This window comes from Anas platyrhynchos, chromosome 1 (genome assembly GCF_047663525.1).
Source record: "Anas platyrhynchos isolate ZD024472 breed Pekin duck chromosome 1, IASCAAS_PekinDuck_T2T, whole genome shotgun sequence".
Lineage (NCBI taxonomy): Eukaryota > Metazoa > Chordata > Aves > Anseriformes > Anatidae > Anas > Anas platyrhynchos.
Genome location: NC_092587.1, coordinates 8,699,359 through 8,716,266, shown reverse-complemented (window position 1 = coordinate 8,716,266; position 16,908 = coordinate 8,699,359). Strand labels below are relative to the sequence as shown.

At 36.6% G+C, this 16,908-nt stretch overlaps 1 protein-coding gene across 4 annotated transcripts in view; it reads right to left on the bottom strand.

The window, feature by feature from the left end:
* Window positions 1-16,908, bottom strand: part of SEMA3D (semaphorin 3D) — a 142,897-nt gene that overhangs the window by 89,132 nt on the left and 36,857 nt on the right. For all 4 annotated transcript variants that reach the window (XM_027460118.3, XM_027460093.3, XM_038186215.2 and 1 more), the window contains exon 2: window positions 8,537-8,725. In XM_027460118.3, the coding sequence (XP_027315919.1) occupies window positions 8,537-8,651 (115 nt within the window). In that variant the 5' untranslated portion in view covers window positions 8,652-8,725. The remainder of the gene's footprint in view (window positions 1-8,536; window positions 8,726-16,908) is intronic.

The following is a 16,908-nucleotide window of genomic DNA, read 5'->3' as shown; positions in this document are numbered from 1 at the left end:
GCAACAATTTAATCAGCTGAGGATCTAGCTCTGAGTGTATAGCAAGAAGTCACGTGGGCTATTCTTCTCTCTGACTCCAAACATTGGACCAGAGCCCTGACAAGCTGTATGGTCAGGCTGTAAAGCTAAATAAGATGTAAAATCCTAAATACTAACAGATCCTTGCCAAAGGAGCTCATGAGAGCTGGAACTAGTGCAAGAGAAAGGGCAGGTCCATGCATCTGGGAGCAGGTAAAAAGGGAGAGAAGTGCAGGGAGGGAGACGTCCTCCTTCCAGAAGTAGCATGGTGTTATGTTGTCTCAGCTGCCATGAAGCCTTAAAAGAGCCTATAAGATCTCTTAAGTGCTGATGGTCCTTCAACATGCTTCCCACAGTCCCTCTGAGGGTAAACAAAATTCCACATCACTCACTTTGAAAAGCTTTTCTGTTTTCTCCACTCCACCAAAACATATTCAGTTGGATGTGGAGGCTGAAGAGATACAGTGAGGAGGTGGAACCAGGTCTGTGAAACAGCAAGCAGCTGACCAGTGTGAATCCATGAGCAGAGCATAAACTTTGGCAGGGCTGAGTGGAAGAGGTGTGTTCTCAGGAAGGGAGGGGAAGGTCAGGGACCTCTGTGAGCAGATTTACCTGCCAGTGGGATAGACACTTCCTCTGTTGGCACAAAACCTGTTTTTAGAGGTTCCTGCTTGCTCTTCCCACATGTGACTGCTTTTTCCTGTCCCACAGGGGGTTCCCATTCTGACATAAGCCAGATTTTTATTTTTATTTTTATTTTCTCATGTTCTGAATGAGAAAAGAGAATATTTATAAATGACAGTTGGGGCATTAATATTTCAGCTTTTCCATTATGACTGGTTGATCTCTCAAGGCAAATTAATGTCCTTGTTCTAAATTGCTAGGCATGCAAAGAAATGCAATTGCTGTAGGGAAGCACTGTTTAAGTCACGTAGTCATCATCTGTGGTAACTGCACAGGATGGATATTCTTTAAAACAAATGTGGTTTAAATGTAGAAAATTATTGTTTTCAGGAAATTTAAGATATTTAGGAAAACATTTTTTTTTCAATTTTTCCAGATACATTTTATTTGATTAAAAAGCAAGTGTAACACAGTAATTCAATTAGCTAATGCAGAGGTAGACTTTTAAAATAGTTTTGCACTAGCATTAGGAAAGAACCACTTCCAGAAATGAAAATAAAAACAAATCGCATTAAAATAGCTTGGCCTTGCATAATACTTACACTTGGCTAAATGCAGCATAATTATCATAATTATAATTTTGTTGGTTTTTTTTTGTTTGTTTGTTTGTTTGTTTGTTTGTTTGTTTTTTCTGATACTGACAGGAGTTAACCTCTTATTAAACCATTAAAATGAGAGGTCACTAAATATCTACATTAATTCCTTTACATGTTGGTTATTTGTGCTGGACTTGTGCTTAACAGCCTCTGTCAGATTCAGAGTCCCACATGCAGAAATGCAGGTGGACCCAATACCTGTCTTATAGGCTTCTTAGGCAATGTTGAGACAGGTATCAGATATGTGTGTCTGCACAGGCTAACCATGTGCACTTTCCAATTGTTTCTTGTCAGTTGGTAGTATATAGGCATGAGGTATCATTAAATATTAGAATGTCAGAGTTTTTACTTTTTATTATTATTATTATTATTTACAGTTATTTCTCTTTCTGGCAGCAATGGATGTCACATAGACAAAAGTTGCATTACATATTATTTAGAAATCTTTTTTCAGAACAATCCAGATTGCATGTGTGACGCGGGGGGATCTGTAAAGTCTTTTCAAAGCTGCAAGATAAGTTGAACATAAAACTTTGGTGTCTCCAGTAATATTTTAACCATGAAACCCTATGGTACAACACAACGTACTTCTCCAGGACAGCCAGGATATGGATCACAAAGTAGAATGCCATACCTGGAGCCCTGCGTTCAGCTCTGTGTCCCCAGCACAAGAATGGTATGGACCTGCTGGAGAGAGCCCAGAGGAGGGCCACAAGGATGATCAAAGGGCTGGAGTACTTAGTTACTAAGTCAGGCTGAAGTCAGGCTGAGGGAGTTGGGGTTATTCAGCCTGGAGAAGAGAAGGCTCAAGAGACACCTCATAGGTTCCAGTACCTAAAGAAAGCTACAGGAAAGCTGAGGAGGGACTCTTTGCATGTAGTGATAGGACAAGGGGTAATGGTAATAAACTGAAAGAGGGTAGATTTAGATTAGGTATTAGAAAGACATTTTTTACTCAGAGGGTGGTGAGGCACTGTTACAAGTTGCCCAGAGAAGCTGTGGATGGCCCATCTCTGGAAACGGTCAAGGCCAGGTTGGATGGGGCTTTGGGCAACTTGGTCTGGTGGGAGTTGTCCCTGTCCATGGCAGGGGTGTTGGAATTAGATAGTCTTCAAGGTCCTTTCCAACCAAAGCCATTCTGTGATTCTATGATTTTATGACTACGATTCTATGATAGTGCTCCAGTGTGATACACAAAAATTTGTGTCTGTCTCTTTCTGCTGTTTCTTTGTGTATTTATTTATCTCCAAATGACTTTGACTTCAGAACAGATATCCTCTTAATCCCTCAGCCCTTGTTTGAAGAACTCATCTATATATGGAACAGCAGAAATGGGGAGGGAGGAAAAGGAAATAGGATGTGCCTTGAGGACCTGTGCTGCAACCACAGATGTCCACTGCTAGACACACACTGACGTCAAGAGGATCATGCCCTCAAATTAGTGCATAGAAAGAGAGCAAGGCTGGGATCTTCAAAGCTAAGAATTGGTTATGTTTTACAACTGTCTTTAGTAAAAGTGCAACTAGAGAAATACTGTTTACAGGACCCTCTTCAAAGTTGACACAATCGATCATTTATAATCACTACATTTTTGTTCTAAGGAACCAATTTTCAGTGTTGTCTCATCCTCCTTTTTACAAGGCACTAGTCATTTTTCCCAAAGTCTTATTCTTTTGTTTTTCTCTCATCTACTGAGATTCAATCAAGTGAACATTCAACAGAATAGTTTGGTATTTGTGAACACAATTCTTTTTTCATCCAATCGAGGCCCTTTTGTGATCATGAAAAAAGAAAACTGTTGTGAGCTACAGGCTGTTTACACTGTTAAGAGGTTGATACGGGTCAGTTCTCTAAGGTTATTCTTAGTTCAACTGCTATGTAAACTGTTGATGTCACTGACTGGAGGCTGTTCTCCAGGACATTATATATGTGATAATTATATGACAGAAAATGCAACATATAGTTGGATCTGACCTCCAAGTTCACTAGTTTAAAACGGGAAAAAAATGCAAGAAGGTTGTTCGTTTTTCCTGTTACTAAAACATCATTAACCCCTTTAAGTTTATACTTAGTGTACAGTATGTGTGAGACTCTTAAATCACATGGACAGCAATGCCCATCTGCCTCCAACATAGAATACATTTAAGTCTCAATATTCACTTCCTCCATAAAGGATTTTTGAGACAAATCAGGCAAAATCTATTTCATGACTAAAAATCATCTGACACTGAGATCTTAACTCTCATATACAGATCTCACATTACGCTATAAAGTAATCTTAGACATTTTTCCCAACAAATAAAAAAATCATTAAAATGAATTAAATATCAAGTAAAATAAGAGATTTGAGAAAACCAGCACTTCCTCACTGGGCAGATTTTTCTTGATCTTCACAGGCATTCAGAATTACAGCTGCTAATATTACCAGAAAAGCATGATTTTACTGATCTTCCTTCCTCTTCCGGTGGAGCAAGCACAGCTGCAGAAATGGAAGCTAATTTCTAGGCATGACAAATTTACCACGTTCCAGCCATTCATAGCTGTGCAACACCCGCTTCTTAGTACTGTGATTACTGCAATGTCACAGACAGTTTAAATGAGGCTCACAGAGCTATACGATTGGAACTGTATTTTACATGTGTAATTAAATGATGCATGCCATGGAAATAAGCTGGCTTACTAAAACAGAAAAAAAAAAAAAAAAAAAAAAAAAAAAAAAAAAAAAACTGTTTTTGATGCAACAGTGAAGTATCTCTTTAGTTATACAATGTATAACAAAATGTTATATATACATATACATATATGTATATATACATATGTATATATGTTATATATATATACATATATACAAATGTATAACAAAAGTTATACATTTAAAGCAAAAATAATTTAGAAAACAGGAGGACACTTGACTTTGTAAATTAATATATTCAAAGGCTCATTTTTTGAATATTAAGGAAATGTGCTAATACAGTCAATTTTTCAAAAGAATTCCTGGCACCAGGAAGTAATCTTCTGCTTTTATTTTCCCCATATCATATGAATGGTTCACTCCTAAAAGGAGTAAAAACATGTATATGAAAAACTTCATGAAGCTAGACATTTCTGAAAAGTGGCTAATTTCTATGTTGAGCTATTGATTTAGCATTGTCATCCTTAAACAGAGAAGACAGAATTGCATATTGTTAGCTTGCTTAGGTAAGATGGAAAAAGCAAGGTGTGGATATTAGATCCTGCTTCAATTTATGTCAATGGCAAACCTTGTGTTATAATTTTAGTGGGAATGAGATGCATTTAATAATAATATGAAAAAGTCATCTGAGTATAATGTTCCTATTTATTAGATTTAAATTACTACCATAGCTATTATAAGTGCATAGCTATTATAATTTATATTATAAATTCTGTTTTAAAAACCCAAGGTTGTCTTCAGTCTTGCCTTTCCTTGTGTGCTATGTCGAAATGTAGGAGTCTGATCCCCTGACCATTCATATCAGCACTGGTCACAGCAAGTATGTCTTTGTCTTGGTACCTGGCCATATTTTCTCTGCGTGATACATGTTTGTGGGTGTAAATATGGGTATATCACTGGTGATGATGTCCAGAGTGGGGTATGTTCCCCAGACAGCAAAACAGGGTGCACAATTTTGTAATACAAATGTATTCTTTGAGTGTCCAGACTACTCATAAAGTCTTTAACATGTTTTTTATGTACGAATTATAACACAGGAACTTCCCTTCCTCGGTAACAGAATTGGTGTCCTGTGAAAGGTAGTATTGAATGAGATTAGTATATGATAATTTTCTTCATTTGTTGTAGAAGTTGAAATAAGGATGTTAAATGGGTTAGTCGACAGCAAAGATGTGTTGCTTGGGGAAGCTGAATGTCACTTCTGTGCTTGACTATTTCTGCAGTTTGTATGAGAGTCATATTTTATCTCCAGCTACAGAATGAATGAATCAGAATACACACCTTTGCTCTGAGAATTAATGTAGTGTATTTAAAGACATAAAATATGGAGTATTGCTCAAAAATCAGGCCCTAGTAGTAATCTTTTGGTAGACAGTTTGCTTACCTTGTCCTAATTTTACAAGCATAACATAATAATAAGAATGACAGATAAAACATCTAGGAAATAAATTAATTATTAATTAATAAATTAATAAATTAATTAAGGACTATGTACTGAGAGGTGTTGTGGAGAATAGTAATAATTTCTGGGTTACGAACAGCATGCACCAATATCTAATAGCTAAATATAAGTCATAAAAAGAAATACTGAAGAATTATTCAATTAATTAATCAGGAAAAAAATGGAAATATAAGATGAGGTATGTAATTAAAGATCGTAACATATTATATCAACATAGGTGTAGAATATATTCTTAATTGTACACCTCTAGTAAAAAGATATTTTAATTGACTTGAGTGGTTTTATATATGTGGTTTTATGGGTATATGATTTTTTGCATTTGTATTTTTAGAACTGGGGCAAAGAATGAAGGAAATCTACTATATGGCATCATGTTGGTACCCCTATGATTCACTGCAATATCTGCATCTTAACTTTTACAGCCCAGACTTCTGCCCCTTAAAGTACCTCATTTTTAATTGCTGTCTGAACACAGAAGATATGTGACAAACAGAGTTTTATTGGAGTGCTCTTGTGGTTGTAGACACTTCCTTAGCTACCCCACCCTGCTTCTTCTTCCTCTATCCACCACCGGCTTCTTTCTTTCTCTCTCATTTTTCTCCTTTTCCATATTTCTTCAATACAGCTACTTCTTCTTCCTCTCTTCCTGTCTCCTACCTTTCTTCATCCTCAGCATGTAAGCAATACTTTGCATGCTCTTTCTTATCCTTGCTCTTAGGGAATGGGAAGAAGCAGTTTCCTAGCCCTTGGCTGACGTGTGTGCTACTACACTGCAGCAGCTACAGCTGTGAGACAAAGTAACTGCAGGGGAAAGTTCTGCTCACTTCCGGCTGTACTGCCTTAGTATATGCTCAGCCATTCCGGGAAGATGGAGCTGTGCCATTCCCTAAACACTTTGCATTTGGAAGAGGATGAAACCTTCCCTTGAAAGACATTTTTAGCAGTGAAATGAACACACAAGTGTGTTCAGGTCTTCAGAGCTGCCTGAGTGGCCAAGTTTGGTCAGTTTTCCATAAAGATGGAAAAAGGCTTCATATTATCCTCATGATATTCAAACTCCAAAGAATGGAGATGCCAGGACTTGTCAATGACATGACTCTACCAATTTTATGAGAATTGGCAAGACAGTTCATTTCTCTTACAACTTATGCACAGAAACCTTGAAGTTATTTTGGCTGGAATGCTTGGGAAAAAAAAAAAAGTTCAGAAAAAGAAAAGAAAAGTAAGTTTAGTTCTGACAACTATATTAAATAGTCATAACATCTGACACACTGCTGTCAACAACAAAATCTTGATTTTGTTATGACATACTAGCTGGATCATTTACAACGCAAAGTCCATCACCCATTGACAAGCAAGCTCCAAGAAAAAAATCAGAATTGCTCTTTAAAACCCAGACACGTGGCTGCAGGGTGGTTATTTGACAAAAAAAAAAAAAATATATATATATGTATATACATATATATATCATCTGTGGATTAAACATGCCTGATCTTGGTTGTTTTTGAAGTGGATGGCCACACTAGAACTTTTCATATCATGGCTTAGAAAGGCATCCAATGTTTCTGGGAATCAAATGCAGTTTCTTAAAAAATATATATATGTACATGTACATGAACAATTCATTTGTTTTCCTTCTGGGTAAGAGAAGTGGTGTTTTGCTTCAGAAAGAATAAAAGCTCCATGTTTTCCTTTACTTGTTCTCCATATATTATTCAGAGGTATAATATCAAATGAATAAAATGGATGAGATTTTTGTTGTTGTTGTTTTGCTTTTTAAGACTCTTTTCCCTCTTTCTTATTTTAAAAGCAGTAATTTATTTTCTTGTACGTTATGGAAGAACAAAAATTACCACCTCCACCCCTCTCCCCACCCCCCCCCCCAAAAAAAAAAAAAAAAAAATCTGATAATTCTCTCTCCTTTGATTTTTCAGTTACATTGCAGCTCTCCAAATTAAGATTTATGTGCTGGTTTGTATATGTTGTTGTTTTTTTCCCCCTAGAGGGATATAGGTGGATAAGTTTGGATAGGAAACTGTAACCCTCAAGCCAAACTGAAAGGTTTATAAAGTTGCTAATAAAAGTTTGGGTCAGGGCCTAAATATCAATCATCCGTTCATTATCTTTTTGAACGAGCTCAGGCATTTTCCCAACCACTCCCAGCAGGTCTCTGCCACTATTTCAAACTAAGATTGCAGTGATTTTTTTTTTCCCTGTGTTGACCTCAATAATTTTTCTCTCCCTTTCTCCTTACCTGCCAAATGCATCCATCAGGATTTTGCTAAAGGCTATCTGCTTTTGAAGTCAAGAAGAATTCACTAATCATGAGTGTCAAATCCACAATAAATGCCATTGCCATATGGTATATGCTGCTATTGGGAATTATCTCCAAAAAGCCTAGTTGTGAAAAGTCTGGCTATGTGTTAGGGATTTTTTACTGCTAACGTTCATAACTCATGTCAGGTCTTTCAGTCTCTGTATTCATTGGCTTAAGTGAGTGTAACTGTTTCCTGAATTTATAAAAATGTTGTCAAGATCTCTTGATCTCTCTTCCTCTGTCTCTCTTGCAAACACATTCAAACACAGATATACACAGTGGAATTCCATACACACTGGTATACACATCTAGCAAAAGAGAAGCCTGTAAATAAATAATATTTCATTCTATTTACTCAATAAATTCCTGTGAGTGTTAGAGCTCATGATAAACATATCATAACCACTGATGAAGGCTTTACAGCCTCCTGTCCTGTCAGACAATCCCGAGTGTGATTCTGAAATGCATACAAAGACCAATGTTTGAAAAACTGAGAGCAAATTGAGCTCCCATAAGCACAGGGTGCTGACATAACTGAAAAATAACAATCTGGTGAGCATTTGCTTTAGCTAAAGGAGACAATATCAGTGATATATCTCTGTATCTTGTGAAAACTGTTCAAGTTTACTGTACAATCAAAGCAACAAGAAATCCACACAGAACATGGGCATTAAAGAATTTTTTAACTATATATTTAAACCCTTCAACCTTCTCAACCTCCTCAACAAGAAATACACATAAGTAAGATTACACATAAGTTAAGTTACCTTTATAGGAAAGCTTCAGTCTTGGTATAGTTTGCTTTGATGTTCCAGTGACTGGAAGGAGCAGCATCGCTAAAGATAACAGGCAGCAGGCATTCGGTATCTGAGACGTTCTCATTCTGCTCTCTTCTTCTGTATCTTTTGCAGTATGGTGAAATACCTCCCTGCTATTTCAAACAATCCAAATTTAATCTGAAAACAAAAAGGAAACATCTGTAGATCTTTTGCATTATCATATAAATAGTATTTCTGAAAACAAGATAGTATTTCTGAAAACAAGCCAGACCTATCTTTAAAGAGTAGCTAATTTAACACATTTGTTACAAAAGTTTGCTTTTTGTTTTGTTTTGTTTAGTATAAATCTAAATGTTGTATATCTGTTTCTTTAATACTACACTTACTAGGGATGAAAAAATATTTAAACTTTTCAAATACCAATGTCTAGCATAACTAAAGTCTGAGCACAAATTAAATTAATGTAATATCCATAAAAACATCATTTGTCACTCAAAAATATTAATGTATCTCATTATCTCATACAGTTCCATTAGATTTCTTAAAAGTTTTATAACTCATTCTTTATCTCAGTACAACAGCTATTGTATGTTTATGGTATGACTAGAATAAGCTGTAATATCTGAGATACCATGAGTGAACAAGTTGAGTTAACAGTGAGTACATACCCATCATAAACTTTCATAAATAAACTAAGAAAATTGGATACAGCAAGCTGTTGTGTTTAGTTTTAATAGAGAAAAAAGTCAACACAGATGATGGACTTCAATGTGCTTTGCAGTAAGATATTTTCAGTGGAATAACTGCCTCAATTCATCCACCAAAATGTCCTATAAACTTTAATGAGTGGTTCATGCTGAGGTCAATAGGCTGATATGAGACTATGTTAACACAGTATGCAACTAAGCCAGCTTTGCAACACTTTTCACTTAATAACAATCATTCATATTCCATAAATCTTAAAGTGTTTAACAAAAGAAAGTAATTATCAATGTCCTTATTTTCCCTATGCAAAATCGCAATCATAAAACTGTAGTGAACCTAATTCCTACAGGTCACACAGGTCACACAGCCACCCCAGTAGCTGCACAGAAAGCAGCAACAGTTGTCTTATTTTGTACCCAGTTATAAAAGATCCATTTTGCTTTTTTTTTTTTTTTTTTTTTTTTTAATTGATTTGAAGTTATTTGACATGACATCCTGAGGTTCTAAAGGTTGAAACTTATGTTTAATAAATCACAGAGGTCGGAGCATGAAAATATACATGAGACCAGATCCTTTCCCCTGGAGGTGCACCATAACAAAAGGCTAGGGAAGATAGACAGCAAAATGACAAATGTCAGTGTTTGAGTGATTCTGTAAATCAAGATGTAAGGAAATGCTATGGTTAATAATGAGATTAATGGCTCATGACTTGTCATGAAAATTCTTTTCTGAAAGGTACCAAAACAGCCTGATAAAAAGAGTGATCTCAAAGGCCACAATATCTATCACTTGCACAGGCACCAGAAGGAAGGCTCCTTGTGAGCCCACGAGAAATACAATCCAGCTCACCCCCCTCATGAGCCACCCCTTGTCTTGAACTTTACCTAGCTGCAGCACTGGTGCCAGAACCTCTCTGCATGCTGTTGAGGCATCCAAAATCAATTCACCAGCTCATGAGGCAGGTAGTACCTCCTTCCCGGCACAAAGAGACTGGAAAGAGGACTCCTTTAGTTCTCTCTGACAGAGGAAACCTTTCTCAGATGAAGTTGGGGCTTTCTGAGCCTCCAGCACTTCTGCCAATACTAAAGGACAAGGGAGTGTACAGGAAGGGCGTGATGAGGAAAGAGAGAGGGGAACAGATTTGTAAAATGCCCGAAGCATCCTTCCTACGCAGAACATTAAACTTCTTTCTTCTCAATCCCTTCCTCAACACCCCCATTCTGTGTCTGAATGCACTACTTTTGGCCAAGAGCTGTTACATATTAGTAAGATAAGAAAAAGAAAAAGAAAAAAAAAAGAAAAAAAAAAGAAAAAGAAAAAGAAAAAGAAAAAGAAAAAGAAAAAGAAAAAGAAAAAGAAAAAGAAAAAGAAAAAGAAAAAGAAAAGAGAAAAAGAAAAAGAAAAGAGAAAAAGAAAAAGAAAGAGAAAAAGGAAAAGAAAGAGAAAAAGGGAAGGGAAGGGAAGGGAAGGGAAGGGAAGGGAAGGGAAGGGAAGGGAAGGGAAGGGAAGGGAAGGGAAGGGAAGGGAAGGGAAGGGAAGGGAAGGGAAGGGAAGGGAAGGGAAGGGAAGGGAAGGGAAGGGAAGGGAAGGGAAGGGAAGGGAAGGGAAGGGAAGGGAAGGGAAGGGAAGGGGAGGGGAGGGGAGGGGAGGGGAGGGGAGGGGAGGGGAGGGGAGGGGAGGGGAGGAATTTGAAATGTCTCTCATTCCTCTTTCCACTCTCTTAACTGGAGTGTAGGATCCTGAGAGATGATAGCCCTTATTTCTTACATGCTGGTACACATATTTGTAGTTGGACAACAACAAAAAACAAACAAAAAAGCTTATGTTGATTTGTCTGTTTCAGGGTCCTATCACATCATTTTGGGGTGAAAAAGGGGAAAAGAATGAGGGAAGAGAAGCAGGGGGGTATTAAGACAAGACATAACAGCCCAGTTCATCTTCACAGGGATGACAGAGATAAACCGTACTTGAAAAAGAAACAACAGAGAATCAGTCTCACTGCAAGTACGATGAGATTTAGTGGCTTGGGGCTCTGGGTCTCAGCCAACAGGGATCTCACTAAAGGATTTGGGGTTCATCTGCTCAAGACAAAGTACAGTGACAAGTCAGGAAAAAAATTACCACTGGCAGAAAAAAAGAAAGCAGTTGCCCAAATTTTGCAAATTTCTGCAATTGCTTAATTGCAGACTGAAGATCAGCACCGAATTCGGCTTTTTGGTCATAAGAAACCTTGTTTTTTCATGTAAGGCTCTTTTGCTAATGGAAATTTTTATTTTTTTTCCTTTCACTTGAACAATGTCTGTGAAAAAATATTTGCTTTAATTTTTGACATAAGGCTTTTAGTTTTCACTGAAGACAGCTGCTGTGTGAGCTTGAGCCAACTGTCTTGTCCTAGACTCACTGCAACTCAGCCAGATTGTCACATATATTTTTAGTTTATGATGATCTTCTAATACAGTTCCAGCTTCCACACAGAGTCCTTCCAGCAGTCTAATGACCAGCCCAGGTTAATGAACTTCAGACCAAATAACTGGCCATTAATCTTCAGGAAGTACCCTTCTTCTCTGTACCATATGTAATGTCAATCACGCTGTTCTAAAATAATCAGACCCATGAACAGAAATAAAATACGAAACCTAAAAGCTAATCTAACTCCTTTTTTTTCCTCTGCTCAAAAAACAAGAGCTTTGTCAGGGGAGCAAAATTATTGTTTCCTTTAGTTCTTCAATATTTCTGCTAAGCACCAACATGCTCTAAAACTTCCTCATCATAGTCAGACACAAAATAAATGAGGAAAATTAACTTGAAAAAAAAAAAAAAAACAAAAAACGCTGAGGCCAAAATTGCTTTCCCACTTTCCCACCTTGCCTTCAGTTAGGAAATATCTGCATTGTGTTAATTATCACCTGTGAGACTGGCTGAGGAAGGAGGCTATGTACACATCTCACCAGTAACAGGGTATTTCCACTAGAAGAAAGGAGCTATTATTTACCCCACACGGGGGTGGGAGGTGCCTGGTTGAAGAGGGGACAAGGCGCCTGGCTCCATCGTGCCTGGACCTCCCTGTGGGGCCTGTAAATTCACAGTGAGTGTGGGTGAAAACTGCCAAAAGACAAAACATGGATCTGCCGGTGTCCTGCCATCTTGCCAGAGAGAGGCAGCTGGATGTAACTGGCACATGTGTGATGTCACGTCCCCTAAATGAGGTGTCACCTCTCTACAATTGGTCAGATTTAGTGGAGTCTATAAAACAGATCACTCTGAAGCTACTGTCTGAAAGAGGAAAACCTGGAGCCAATTTACTAAACATAATTTATTCCAGGCCCTTTGTTGCAATAAACAGAGCTCTTCAGGCTTCTCAAATACACAGCCAGTAGGGAGCTCTGTGCTTATGGGAGTGTTGTGTTGTTTTTTTTCAGATTGTTCAGCTAAACCCTATCTGAATGCAAAATTTCACATTCACAAATACTGAGTAGGTGTCCGACCTCCCTTGGCATCATGAAGTCCAGAATTGAAAGGACTGTGACCCATCCACAAACATACAATTTTTAAACAGTAGCTCATGTAACTCAACTGAATTCCATAAGAAAAACCTCTTCTGAATTGGAGGATAATTTAAAACCTCCAGTCTCCAGTGCTAGTTTTCCATGGCCATTTTAAAATTCAGAATTTTGTACTCCGATGAAGAGGATGATGAAAACAGCCTGCAACAAATGCAAGCTAAAGTGATTAACCAGATTGTGATCTGCATCTAATAGCAATGGTATAAATTGCAAATAACCACTGAAAATCTTTTATTTGGCTCATGTTATTTTAAAAAGGCAAGAATAGAATAGAAAAATATCTGATAATCACTATGGATTCATAAGTAGATTCAATAAGTCACCAAGGTCATCTAATCTCAATATGTAAACTATTATCTTTGATACCCAAGGTTTTCTTTCTTTTCCTCTGTCACTGACTGGGATTTGAGGATTTTATTTTATTTTTCCATGGAATAAGAAGAGAATAAAAGATGTCCCTTGTGATGATATCTTCATCAACCACAGAGCATGAGCGTACTACTAGACGAACATATTGCTTATTAGCAATAATAATTAATAATAAATAAATTTTTCAACTACAAAAAGAAACAAAATTCCCACCCACAATTCAAATGTATTAAAAGATATATTATCTGTTTAACTACATCAAACAGAAGTTTTATATATATGCATTCACATTTAAAGCACATTATTTTAACCACAAATACATAGATATTCTTCCAATGCATTTTCTTGTAAACATCTCATCTATCACATACCTTTTCAGGAATAATATTAGTGTATTTCAATACTATACTATAATCATGGATTGGATATTGAGCATTCTGCATCAATAGGAAGGGAAACTGTAAACACATGAGTCATAAAATAATTCATAAAATAAAATGGACTAAAAGTAAAATTGTATCTCCAGACTTACTTAAAATCTTTAATTTGCTTTTTAAGTAACAAAGATGACATTGATCCAGAGCATAATGTAACTATGCTAATGTAGCTCTTAGATAGGCTCTGTTGATATATTATTTGGCAGAGGATGCTTTTCTCTTCATTGTGAAATCTCAGCTTAAAGCTAACTCCATCCAAGAACTGGTAAACAGTATTATTCATCACTATTCTCCCATTTATTAAGTAGCTTTTGTGCTGTTTATAATGCAGCAAATGTTCTCTTCCAGGATTCAGAAAAATAATTCTTTTTACAGAAAAAAAAAAAAAAAAGAGAGAGAGAGGGAGAGAGAGAGAGATCAATATCACATCACTTCCTAACACTACAGCCTACAGTGGGTGACTAATTTATTTTTTTATTTTTTTACATCATTGTTTTAGGTATATCTGGTTTAGATAAGGTTTTGTCATAAAATAGACCTTGCTATTGTTAAACACCCAGATGAATAGTAACAATTCATATGATACATAACCCAGCTGGGTTATAAGGAGTTTTACAAAGCTTTACAGGCTTTATCTTTACTGAGCTCCTCACAGGATTTATACTCTATCCATTCAACACCAGTAATTCAGAAAGCAAGAAAAACTGCTGTTTTCATTCCCACATGACAACAGCCAAGTAGAGGTAAATAAAATTATGGGACTGAGAAACGAAGAGGATGCAATTGAGGAAGCAAGAAGTCAAAATTAGTTTCACTGCAGAGAATCATTTGATAATAATAATAATAAAAAAAAAAAAAGCTCTCCAATGGGTGTAAATACGCTTGAGGCTTACACTGGATTTTTAGTTCATTAAGACAAAGCTAGAGTAAAAATGGAGACGAAGAAACTGAAATGTAAGAGAAGAAGACTGAAGATAATATTATTATTATTTTTTTTTAATTTTATGGCTTCATTTTTCTGAATACAGAGTTAAATGAAACTAGTCTGCTGATGGAAGCATTTATAAAAGGCATGTAGTCTGTTAGGAGATAAAAACTCTTAAAAATGGGTAACCTTTATAGAGTGGTTTCTGTCACACTGCCATGAAGAGTTCATCTGACCATGAACTTTACTATAATGCACTTAAAATTATACGTATAGGAAATGAGTACTTTATCCTCAGAAGATACTGGGATATTTTTCAGGTCAGTGTCAAAAGGGTCAGGATTACGCCCAAAGATTTCACGTAGACACAGAAGTAATCCTTTCAGAATGTGATTGATAGATAACCATGTACACAAACTTGTTATATATTACTAAAAACAGTGATTTTGAGAAGTTTTATCTGTGGCACTATGTATTCTGGATGTGTAATGCATAAATCCAAGACTGATGATGTTATTCTTGAAATGTTATTCCTGAACATGAATTCTTTGTATATTGTGCCTCCATATATATATATATATATATATTAAAAAAAAAAAAAAAAAAAGAGTGCCATTCACTCTAATATTAGATGCATATGCATCTCAAACGTCTTTTTGTTTGTTTGTTTGTTTCTTTTTTTTTTTCTTTTTTTTTTTCTTTTGTGTGGGAAGAACTGTGACTTCAGATACTATGTCTGTAGTAACAGCTTCCCATAAGCTAAGCTCTTTTTAAGAACGATATGAGAACACCCTACACACCTGATCATTAAAATATATATATAAGAAGAAAAACAAGAAAAAAAAGACGAAGAAAAAAAAAATGCAATGTATTGTATGATTTAGCAACACATATAAGAATCAAAAGGAACATTAAGCCAAACCTCAACATTACAATATCGTAGGTACAGCATGCCTTCCCAGCAGACCAAAAAAGCCTCTCAAACTATGAAAAGCAATTCTGTTTTGGGTTTTGTAACTTAGGTATCCAAGAAAAGGAAAAGGCAGTAGGATGAAAATTCCTCAAGACATTTAACGAAAAGGTAGACTAGATGAAAGCCACTTCCTGCCGAGTACCATGATGTTTGAAGTTTTTTGAAGAGAGCCAGAGAATTTTCCTCTAAAACATCTGTCACCACCTGGAGCACTTGGGGTGGCTCGGCTGAGTAAAGTAGGCAGGGAAAGAAGGCATGCAGAAAGCTCAGCCTGTGGAACAGCTTTGGCCTGTTACTGGGAAAATACTTGAAAAGCCAGAAAAGTGTCATGATGGCCATCAGAGAAAATAAATGCTCGCTTTGGAGAGACCTACTTGAACATTTAAACACTTACAGATTGCACTGGTGCTGCTAAAACCTGAATTAACCCCAGGCAGCAATGTCAAGCCAGCTAAACCACTGACCCTGCAACCACCATTATTTTGTTGGAAGAAATATACATCTACAAAAGCCAACTCAAAGGAAGGATTACAGTCTCTTTTTCACCTCCAGGAGTTCTTGCCAGTGTTTTACTATGGAAAAACTGTTCTCTGTACATCCTTTCATAGGAGACCTGCCAACATCTGCAGGGGTAGAGCATGAGTCCTCCAGCACTGACAGTTCAATTATCAGAGGTCTGGACTTGCTGGTATTTCTGGGGTCACCAGTAACTAGAGGCAAAGGAGTATTTTACAGATTATTTACATGCATGGAGACTTTTCTTACTTATTTTGCGTGTTTGTGACGGGAAGACAGTGAATTTCACACTGTTGAAATCTGTCATGAATCAAGTCCAGACTCATTTCTAGTCACCATACAAAAGCAAGGTATATAACTGTTCATACTGTGGAAGAGTATAGCCAGTGGGCTTTCTACATCTACATCTACAGATGCAAACATATAGGGATCATCTGTCCTTGATCCAAGCAACCCAGACCTAAGCTCTCTCCAGCTTATAAATAGCTTTATTAACTCCATACTATACAACAATATAAAAGTCATTCTGCCCACAGCCACCCAGTTTATCCATAGAATCATAATCCAACAGATCCTACTAAAACCAACCAAACAAAAACAAGCAAAAAAGTTGGTAGAAAGGGAAGAATAAATACTTACATTTACAAATATAATTATGTTTATTTCATGTCACAGCAAATACTGTGTTAAAATTGTAGCTAGATTTGTCTGATATAAGCAGAAATTTTTCGCCAGCTAGTTTATTGTTCTTGGAATTTTTCTTATATGCTTGTAGGTACTCACAGACATCCCAGCTGTATCTAAAAGCTGCCTATAGGACTCTTAAAGAAAACTAGAATGTTGCATATATTAAGGATAGGCCTCTTTGTATT